The following is an 11,559-nucleotide window of genomic DNA, read 5'->3' on the forward strand; positions in this document are numbered from 1 at the left end:
GTGTGACTATAGAGTAACTGTAGAGTATTGTGACTGCATTATGGTGACTGTCGTGTCGCTGTCGTGTGGTTTGACTGAGGTGTACAGTCACTGTAGCTTGGTGTGATTGTGGAGTGATGTGACTTTAGTGTAGACCCGCTGTAGTGTGGTGTGACTCACCTTTGATCACAACAGTGTGTTTTCAGCCCATGATGGATAATGCTACTGCCCTGTGAGGGAGCAGATGTGGTTCTCTCTGTATCCCTGTGTGGTTCTCTCTGTATCCCTGTGTTGGTTCTTTGTCTTTCTGTGTGACTCTCACGAGTGGTTTTCTCTGTCTCTTTGTTGGTTCTCTGTCTTTTCGATGGTTCTCCCTGTGAGGTTCTCTCTGATGGTTCTCTGTGTCTCCCTGTGAGGTTCTATCTAATGGCTCTCTCTGTTGGCCCTCTGTCTCTCTGTATGATTATCTCTGATGGTTCTCTCTGTTGGTTAGCTGTCTCATCGATGGCTCTCTGGGTGATTCTCTCTGTTTGACACTCAGTTTTTCATGCTGGTTTTACTGATCCATGCTTGAAGGTCTGGCTTCTAATTGAGTTTTCTGCTCTGTTTCATTGTATTCTATAAACTGTTTTGTGTTGGTTCTTTGCGTGTGTGTGTGTGTGTGTGTATGTGTAAATGGGTGTGTTGGTTCATGGAGAGAACTGTTGTGTCATAAGACCAGATTCCCCCCCTCTCCCTGTAAATCCCCTCCCATCACACAGTCAGTCAACACCACATGTTCAATCACAGTTTATTTTGAACTTGTGTCTTTTCTTTGCCTTATCTTGTATAAAAAGAGATTTAATGAAATGTAAATCAGCATGTAGTCCTGAGAGGTGCTGAGTAACAACACTCCCAGTAACCGCAGGATAAGACATGGGAAATACATTACCCACAATACAGCATGACCGGGTTGCCTAGTAACCCACTCCCCTCTATACCAGTGACCAATGAGGAGGAGTTCCAGGCTCACCCGAATAAGTGCAACAAGAATTAGGACAGACAGGGTCACCGCCTCTTTATAAACTCGCACAAACACACACTGAAATGCAAAGTTCAAGCATACATCAACAGGAAACCTGTCAGATCTTGAGCATCTGATAAACCCCACTTGGCCTATCTGACAATCACATAAAAATGCCATCAGGAAGAGGAAAAGAATATGTGTGAGATAACAACAGAGCGTTTAAGTGTTATCTGATATGTTTCTTCACATATCATCTTTCCTGTCACCTGATAACCCAGTACAGAAAACCTGCTCTCTAAGCACACACAAATACATACAGAGCGCCTCCCTGTGCGTGGCTCCAGGACAGTCGTGTCACACACACGGACAGACACACACACACACACACACACGGACAGACACACACACATACATACACGGACAGACACACACACATACATACACGGACAGACACACACACACACACACATGGACAGACACACACACATACACACACGGACAGACACACACACATACACACACGGACAGACACACACACATACACACACGGACAGACACACACACATACACACACGGACAGACACACACACATGGACAGACACACATACACACACGGACAGACACACACACACACACATGGACAGACACACACACACACACACACACGGACAGACACACACACACACGGACACACACACACACACATGGACAGACACACACACACACACACACGGACGGACAGACACACACACACGGACAGACACACACACACACACGGACAGACACACACACATACACACACGGACAGACACACACACACACATGGACAGACACACACACATGGAAAGACACACACACACACACGGACAGACACACACACACACGGACACACACACACACATGGACAGACACACACACACACATGGACAGACACACACACGGACAGACAGACAGACACACGCACACACACACATGGACAGACACACACACATGGACAGACACACACACACACGGACACACACACACACACATGGACAGACACACACACACACATGGACAGACACACACACGGACAGACAGACAGACACACGCACACACACACATGGACAGACACACACACATGGACAGACACACACACACATGGACGGAAACACACACACACGGACAGACACACACACACACATGGACAGACACACACACACACATGGACAGACACACACACATGGACAGACACACATTGTGCTGAATGAGTGCAGCAGGTGGGTGCTGGCAGAGGTCTACTCTTCAGCCTGTGATTTTAAAACATTAAATGATCCTAATATAACTTGTGTTAATCTCTCACATTTACCACCATGCCCTTCTCCACAGACAGTGACGGTTAGTTTCTGTGACAGAGGTCACACACCGTAGCTATGTCCTCTGGGTTCTGTGTTTTACTCACATGTCACACACGCAGAGTGGTGCAAGACTGGGCATTAAGCCTACGACTCTCTGGATACTGGGCTCATCCTACTGAACCAGAACTCTCTGCTGTTCTTGCCAGACCTGAACCAGAACTCTCTGCTGTTCTTGCTGGACCTGAACCAGAACTTTCTGCTCCCCCTGCCAGACCTGAACCAGAACTCTCTGCTGTTCCTGCACTGATTTAGGAAGATGTGGATTTCAGAGATCTGGACTCTCTGTAAGTCCTCCTCGGCTCTGATGAATCACAAGACAATTCACCAGAATCCAGAACTGCTCCATCACCCTGTGGAAAATCAGTGGTCTCAAACTACCAATGCTCATGGCCTTAAAGCAGAGTCAGAATTCTGGCCTGTACTGCCACCAACAGGCCTGGAGGTGTATATATATATATATAAAAACCTTCTGTGTTGAGTAGATGAGAGAACAGAGTTTCAGCTGCAACACAGTTTGAATGTGTGAGACTGTGTGTGTCCTAGCAATAACCTACAACATGGTCTTTGTTTCTATGGAAACACGTGACTTTGGGGAGGAGACAGGCCCATACCGGTCAGTGAGGCCGTTTGGTCTGTATGTCCAGCTGTGTCTCAAACCCACTGAGAACACAGGGGAAATGAGAGGAAATGACAGCAAACATGGGGAAACGGGTGGAAAGTATCAAATTCTCCACGAAAATGAATCAGCGCGAGTTTTTCACCACTGTAACCTGCTCCTCCTCTGCCGATGGGTTTGTGCTAATTTTCTAAAGAAAGTGAAAACGGACGTCTCTTGTATGTGGAGTAAAGCAGTAACAGAAAAGCCCTCACAGGGAGGTGTCATGAAGGTAGAACTGATGCCCCCCCCCCCATCAGCTTTAGTCTGACACATGAATGAGAAGTCACATGGTTGCTACGGTAACAGGGTACTCCTGTGTAGTAGCATATGTTTTTTTTTTAATGTGTGGAAAGGTTCGTTACACTTCAGATCAGAGTCTGTCTGATGTTTTCAGTCCTTTTCTCTGAGTCTGTCTGATGTTTTCAGTCTTTTTCTCTGAGTCTGTTTGATGTTTTCAGTCTGTCAGATCTGAACTGCTGGTCTTGTCTGAGTCATGTTAAACTCCATGGGTATCAGAGCTGCTTTTGTCTGACCTCTAAGTCTTGGATTATTCTGCAAGTCAATATGAGCTACAAGACTGTGATAAGACTGTGAGAGATATAAGTCCCTGATGTCGAATGGACTCGTAAGTCTTTGTTGATACATCACTGTATATAATTTGCCCAGTGTCAGGAATCCCAGTGTAACTGCAGGTCTGGACTGTCCAAGAAGTCTGTACAGAACAGGCTGGAACCCATGTGAGAGCTGGGGGGGTGTAGCCCCACCCCTCCACCTATACCAACGTCCAACCAATCCATGCAGTCCAGGGCGGAGTCTCCTGGGCCTAGTGGGTGTGGCATTAGGCTCAGCTCACTCGTGTCCATTGGAGAATGCGGGTGATCCAGAATGCTGGGGGTGCTCAGCAACTGGCTGTGCAGGTCGTCAATCAAAGTCAGGGTGCTTCCAGGCTCCACCCCCAGCAAGGGTTTGCCTGTCGTGCTCTCAAGGAAGTCCTCAAGCCGTCCACTTCCTGACCCGCCGCCGTTGGACTCCACCAGGACAGAGAGCTGGGTCTGATCTGGAGTGGGCTCTGCAGGACTTTCAGGGTCAGATGGGGTCAAAGGTGAAAGGGGAACCGGGGATGGGGTGGTGGAAAAAGGAGGCGTGTTTGGGCGAAGTTTTGAGAGAGCGGGATCTGGGATATGTTTAAAATTGGCAGGGATTTCTGCAAGAGACAGAAAAGATGAATAGAGTTGTTTCTGTGGTTTGTTTTTTTCAGCGTATGGGAGAGAGAATTAGACTGAAGTTAAACAGACAGTCCTCACCTCCGTTCTGAATCAAAATGTCAAAGAGGTCATCCATCTGACCAGTGGATCCATTTTCCTGCAGAAGCACACAAATGTCACACACATGCACGTCACTCACCATACAATACTGACCCCCCCATCATTCACCATACAATACTGACCCCCCCCATCATTCACCATACAATACTGACCCCCCCCATCACTCACTATACAATACTGACCCCCCCCCCCATCACTCACTATACAATACTGACCCCCCCATCACTCACTATACAATACTGACCCCCCCATCACTCACTATACAATACTGACTCCCCCCCATCACTCACTATACAATACTGACTCCCCCCCATCACTCACTATACAATACTGACCCCCCCATCACTCACTATACAATACTGACCCCCCCATCACTCACTATACAATACTGACCCCCCATCACTCATTATACAATACTGACCCCCCCATCACTCATTATACAATACTGACCCCCCCATCACTCATTATACAATACTGACCCCCCCCATCACTCACTATACAATACTGACCCCCCCATCACTCATTATACAATACTGACCCCCCCCATCATTCACCATACAATATTGACCCCCCCCCCATCACTCACTATACAATACTGACTCCCCCCATCACTCATTATACAATACTGACCCCCCATCACTCACTATACAATACTGACCCCCCCATCACTCACTGTACAATACTGACCCCCCCATCACTCATTATACAATACTGACCCCCCCCATCATTCACTATACAATACTGACCCCCCCATCACTCACCATACAATACTGACCCCCCCATCACTCACCATACAATACTGACCCCCCCATCACTCATTATACAATACTGACCCCCCCCATCATTCACTATACAATACTGACCCCCCCATCACTCACTGTACAATACTGACCCCCCCATCACTCATTATACAATACTGACCCCCCCCATCATTCACTATACAATACTGACCCCCCCATCACTCATTATACAATACTGACCCCCCCATCACTCACTGTACAATACTGACCCCCCCATCACTCACTATACAATACTGACCCCCCCCCCATCACTCATTATACAATACTGACTCCCCCATCATTCACCATACAATACTGACCCCCCCATCACTCATTATACAAGACTGACCCCCCCATCACTCACCGTACAATACTGACCCCCCCCATCACTCACTGTACAATACTGACCCCCCCATCACTCACTGTACAATACTGACCCCCCCATCACTCATTATACAATACTGACCCCCCCATCACTCATTATACAATACTGACCCCCCCCATCACTCACCATACAATACTGACCCCCCCATCACTCACTATACAATACTGACCGCCCCATCACTCATTATACAATACTGACCCCCCCCCCCCATCACTCACTATACAATACTGACCCCCCCATCACTCACTATACAGTACTGACCCCCCCCATCACTCAGAGCACCGACAGAATGACAGAAAGACTTAAAGATAGAATGACAGAGTGACAGACAGGATGACAGACAGAGTGACAGACTTCAGATCAAAAGAAAGGAAAGGGACCTTGTCACAGGGAGAGTTCTGTGCAGGAGAGGGAGGCGAAAACAGTTGTTCATCCAAGCCTGGGCACGCATACTCCTGAGAGAGAGAGACAGACAGAGAGAGAGAGAGAGAGAGACAGAGAGAGAGAGAGAGAGACAGAGAGAGAGAGAGAGAGAGAGAGAGAGACAGACAGAGAGACAGAGAGAGAGACAGAGAGAGAGAGAGAGAGAGACAGAGAGAGAGAGAGAGAGAGAGAGACAGAGAGAGAGACAGACAGAGAGAAAGAGTTGGAATGTACTTGTGTCAGGTCAAAATCGAGGATCCAGGAAAAACAGGTGTAAAATCTCAGATCGGAGGCTCAAAACTTATCAACGGTGAAAATATTTACTGCGTGGGTGGGCGGAGAGGGGGCAGGGTCCGGATCAGGGAAGGGCTGCTGATTGGGTGAATCAGAAACAGAAGTGGCAGCTTCTTGCGTCTGATTTGCTGATATGTTTAGCTCCAGTTTCTGTTCCTGCAGGGGATTCAACATCAGTCTTCATTAGCTTTAAATTTTAATTAATTGATTAATTAGGTTAAAATGACCAGTTTACTGCTACTTATGCATTTCACATCCATCAGTCAAATTGACTGGCATTATCACACTCATTAGCTGAATTATAATCCATTTAAAGAGATTATGGGGTTTAGGCAGTACATCCTTGGGAACTGATGCTGTTCTCACGGCTCCTTATTCAGATTCAATTACCCACTGTGCCTATCAGCCTCACATCAACCACACAACTGTACCCCTCCACCTACACGCCTCTGTCCATCCATACAAACAACTCCATCCATTTAAACAACTCCATCCGTTTAAAAAACTCCATCTATTTAAACAACTCCATCCATCCATTTAAAAAACTCCATCCATCCATTTAAACAACTCCATCCATACAAACAACTCCATCCATTTAAACAACTCCATCCGTTTAAAAAACTCCATCTATTTAAACAACTCCATCCATCCATTTACACAACTCCATCCATCCATTTACACAACTCCATCCATTTACACAACTCCATCCATACACACAACTCCATCCATCCATATACACAACTCCATCCATTCATTTAAACAACTCCATCCATTTAAACAGCTCCATCCATTTAAACAACTCCATCTATTTAAACAACTCCATCCATCCATTTAAAAAACTCCATCCATCCATTTAAACAACTCCATCCATACAAACAACTCCATCCATTTAAACAACTCCATCCATTTACACAACTCCATCCATTTAAACAACTCCATCCATTTACACAACTCCATCTATTTAACAAAAGAAAAAAAAACTGTGGCGAGGCAGAGCTGACTCACATTCTCAGTTCTCATTGGCTGATTGACTGTGTCCAGCTCTGTAATCTGCTTGGGTTGAGTGTTGTGTATCGGCATTGCTGATTGGCTGGGCAGTTTGGTGGGCATTGACTGTAATCTCTGGAAATCAAACAAGTGTGATCTTTGAAAAATCTCATTGATGATTTCACAGACGCTTTGACAAACTGGTGTTTAGCTGAATAAACTGAATAAATCCTCTGAAGAAAAAAATAAACTGTAACATTAACAGATTCAGTATCAGTATTTTACGCTATTAAAAACCACGTACCTTGAGTGCCATGTGATTGGTTAGTTTCGTCTGAGGGCGGTCAGTGCCATAGTCCTTTGTGCTGTGATTGGTCAGAGCTATTAGGAAATGGTTTCCATTGCTGTCTGTGAGTAGAGTGGGTGCAGTCTGGGATTTGAGGAGATCCTGGAATGAGGAGGCGGAGTCTGAGTGCAGACTGACAAACACTTGAGAGACGTGAGAAAAGGCGGCTATGACATCATACTAAAAAACACATCTTATCACACATCTCGTGCTCTATGTCATGCACCAGATCAGCATTGGTCTCCCCGTAATCTATCCGTTGGTGATATTTACCAATGTGTTTACTGAAAACCGTGCAATAACTGGACAATTACTGAGGACATTATGCTACACAGAATGGTATCTTTCTTTTATTCAAGAAAGCATCTACTCAAGACTGCCTGGTTATGTGTGAGACCCTCTGTATTAAATGATGCAAATTGCTTTGATGATAGACTGTGTGAATGGCTGACTGAATGCCACAGGCTCAGTGATGGGTTTTGGAATTTGCTTTCACCTGGATACTGACATAATGTTATTGAAAAATATGTTGTGTGTGATGGTGATGCTCACTGTAACAGAGCTGACTGCATTGTGCTGTAATAGTGAGACGTATTTTAACAGAGCTGACCAGACTGTAATGTAATAGTGAGATATCAGAGTATCAGAGCTGACCTTATCATAACATGAGTAATTGTGAGATGTACAGTAATGGAGTTGACCTGATCAGTCATTCATTATCTACAATTATCTACAATTCACTTGACCTGCATGCCTGGACAGGGGGAGGAAACCCTCGCAGACACGGGGACAACATGCAAACTCCACACAAAAAGGACCCGGCCCTTCTTGCTATGAGGCGGCAGTGCTACCCACTGCACCACCATGCCGCCCCCGACCTGGTCATGATGTGGGTAATTGTGAGATGTACAGTAACAGCGCTGATCTGACTGTGATGTTATAGTGAGACGTACTGTAACAGGGCTAACCGGATAGTGATGTGGGTAATTGTGAGATGTACAGTAACAGCGCTGACCTGACTGTGATGTTATAGTGAGACGTACTGTAACAGGGCTGACCGGATAGTGATGTGGGTAATTGTGAGATGTACAGTAACAGCGCTGACCTGGCTGTGATGTTATAGTGAGACGTACTGTAACAGGGCTGACCGGATAGTGATGTGGGTAATTGTGAGATGTACAGTAACAGCGCTGACCTGGCTGTGATGTTATAGTGAGACGTACTGTAACAGGACTGACCTGATTGTGATGTGGGTAATTGTGAGATGTACAGTAACAGCGCTGACCTGACTGTGATGTAATAGTGAGACGTACTGTAACAGGGCTGACTGGACCGTGATGTGGGTAGTTGTGAGAAGTGAGATGTACTGTGATGGAGCTGACCTGATGCTGAGTTTTTTCCTCCTGCAGCGGCAGTTGTTGCAGTTTTGGGCACTTTTTCTTCGTGTGGTGGGTGGGTTTCTGCAGGCACCGGTTCTGTTGCTTTGGTTGTTGGTTTAGAATGTTGCGTTGGCTGAGAAGGTTCTGCTGCAGAGCTGGTTTCTGATGGGTGTGCTGGTTAGGCTGTGTTCGCTGTGTGAAAGCTGTGTGCTGCATTTGCCGCTGTACTGACTGGTTTGATTTTGACTGTACTGACTGGTCTGATTTTGACTGTAGGGACTGGTTTGTTTGTGGCCGTAGGGACTGGTTTGTTTGCGGCTGTACAGACTGGTTTGATTTTGACTGTACTGACTGGTTTGATTTTGACTGTACTGACTGGTTTGATTTTGACTGTACTGACTGGTTTGATTGCGGCTGTACAGACTGGTTTGATTTTGACTGTACTGACTGGTTTGATTTTGACTGTACTGACTGGTTTGATTTTGACTGTACTGACTGGTTTGATTGCGGCTGTACTGACTGGTTTGATTTTGACTGTACTGACTGGTTTGATTTTGACTGTACTGACTGGTTTGATTGCGGCTGTACTGACTGGTTTGACTGCGGCCATAGGGACTGGTTTGATTTTGACTGTACTGACTGGTTTGATTGTGGCTGTACTGACTGGTTTGATTGTGGCTGTACAGACTGGTTTGATTGCGGCCGTAGGGACTGGTTTGACTGTGATGTCTGATGTGTGCGCTGTTGCCTCAGCTGTTTTACATGCATCTGCTCTGACTGCGACTCTGACTGCGACTCTGACTGCGACTCTGACTGTGATTTCTGAAACATCTGCGTGTCTGGCTGCAGTGACTGGACGTTTGATTGGTGCGTCTGCCCATACAGCTGCAGCGTCTGCTCATCAATCTGCATCTCCTCCTCCTCCTTTATCTCCTGTTTGATGTACACCTCCACCACCTCCTGCTCGTCAGGAGGCTCTTCCTTCACCCGAACTTGCACAACGCGTCGCCCTTCCAGCTGCGATCGAAGCGTCTCCACAAGTCTCTGCTTCTGCTGAAGCATGCGTGTTAGTTCTTCAATGCGCTTGTCTTTCTCCTGCAACATCTGGTCCTTGTCCACAAGGATCTCTGTGGAGAAGGGGGAATGAGAGTGGCAGCAGGACGCAGGTTCAAGGCCTGATATCTCCTCTTTGACAGAGATGACCTGCGGGTGCAGGGGGGAAGGGTGAAGACTGAGCTGAGTCAGTGGAGAAGTCACCTGCAACGACAGAGACACAGGTAAGACAGAGCTGGGGTCTCCAGTCACCTGCAACGACAGAGACACAGGTAAGACAGAGCTGGGGTCTCCAGTCACCTGCAACGACAGAGACACAGGTAAGACAGAGCTGGGGTCTCCAGTCACCTGCAACGACAGAGACACAGGTAAGACAGAGCTGGGGTCTCCAGTCACCTGCAACGACAGAGACACAGGTAAGACAGAGCTGGGGTCTCCAGTCACCTGCAACGACAGAGACACAGGTAAGACAGAGCTGGGGTCTCCAGTCACTTTTAACGTGTCTTTTTACAGCGAAGAGAACTACACCATAAAACTGCTGACCAGGAATCAAAGGGTTTCTCCCCCAAAGAAACGGTTGTTAAAGCATCAGTGTGCTCCGTTTGTGTTAATGTATCAGTATATGTAGTGTGTGTTAAGGTATCAGTGTCTGTCATGTGTGTTAAGGTATAAGTGCCTGTCATGTGTGTGTTAAGGTATCAGTGTGTGGGGTGTGTGTTATAGCCTTGCTGAAGAGCACTGAAGTTTTGTTCTTGAGATAAACCCACAGGTATTACAACACTGTCCTCCTGTCATTCCTGTGTGCTAGGAAACCTGGTGAGTGTTCTCTGCAGAACTGACTCTTCTAACGAGTCACAGCAAAATGCTTATAGGAATGAACAATTACTTACCATTTCACCAAATTCATCTCCATTACAGCTTGTTTCATCTGGACTCATTCCAGCCAATGAGTGCTCAGAGAGGGCGGGGGAAACAGGTGGGGAGGAACTTGTGCTGGCAAAAGGCGGAGCTACAGTCTGAGCAATGCCTCCACTAACAGCAGCCACGAATGGGAAGGTTGCCAACACCACACCTCTGTCGGCTGATTGGTGGAAAACAGCGGTTCTGCTTAGGAAAGGGGTGTGGCCAGAGAACTGGATCGGTTGTGACGGACTGGTGTGAGAGGCGGTCTTAAGATTTGTTGGCACATTAGTGCTCCCTGTAGAGGTGTCGGGAGAATCCTCTCCATGCTGCTCCTGGAAGCTCCTGAGCCGATCAATGAGTTCATTCTTAGTTCCTGATACAGGTAAGCCTCTTGGTTTCAGCAGGTGTTTCAGCTCTGCCACCTACAGGACAAAGACGGAAGTACAGCCACAGTTTTTGGGCACAGTAGCCAAAAGGCTCAGAACAACTGCTTTACAACTTTACTGTTACAAGGTTAGCACTGCAATTAAACTTTACCATTACATAAAACAATGCTTTTGGTAAATGTTCAGTACCGATGCGTGTTTACTGTATCACCGACTGTATAACTGCACAGCAATCCTGGTCTTTCCTGTTTGTTCTGAC

The 11,559-nt window shown here is 46.7% G+C and overlaps 1 protein-coding gene across 1 annotated transcript in view; it reads right to left on the reverse strand.

Moving 5' to 3' along the window:
- Positions 1-3,708: 3,708 nt before the first annotated feature.
- The window catches only part of mrtfaa (myocardin related transcription factor Aa), a 48,082-nt gene continuing 40,231 nt past the window's right edge, over positions 3,709-11,559 (reverse strand). The window contains exons 12-19 of the mRNA XM_030793342.1: positions 10,902-11,336; positions 9,721-10,215; positions 7,538-7,759; positions 7,252-7,368; positions 6,277-6,402; positions 5,910-5,984; positions 4,345-4,402; positions 3,709-4,244 (exon numbers count right to left, since the gene is read on the reverse strand). Of these exons, the coding sequence (XP_030649202.1) occupies positions 3,709-4,244; positions 4,345-4,402; positions 5,910-5,984; positions 6,277-6,402; positions 7,252-7,368; positions 7,538-7,759; positions 9,721-10,215; positions 10,902-11,336 (2,064 nt within the window). The remainder of the gene's footprint in view (positions 4,245-4,344; positions 4,403-5,909; positions 5,985-6,276; positions 6,403-7,251; positions 7,369-7,537; positions 7,760-9,720; positions 10,216-10,901; positions 11,337-11,559) is intronic.

Source organism: Chanos chanos, chromosome 16, assembly GCF_902362185.1.
Source record: "Chanos chanos chromosome 16, fChaCha1.1, whole genome shotgun sequence".
NCBI classification, from domain to species: Eukaryota; Metazoa; Chordata; class Actinopteri; order Gonorynchiformes; family Chanidae; genus Chanos; species Chanos chanos.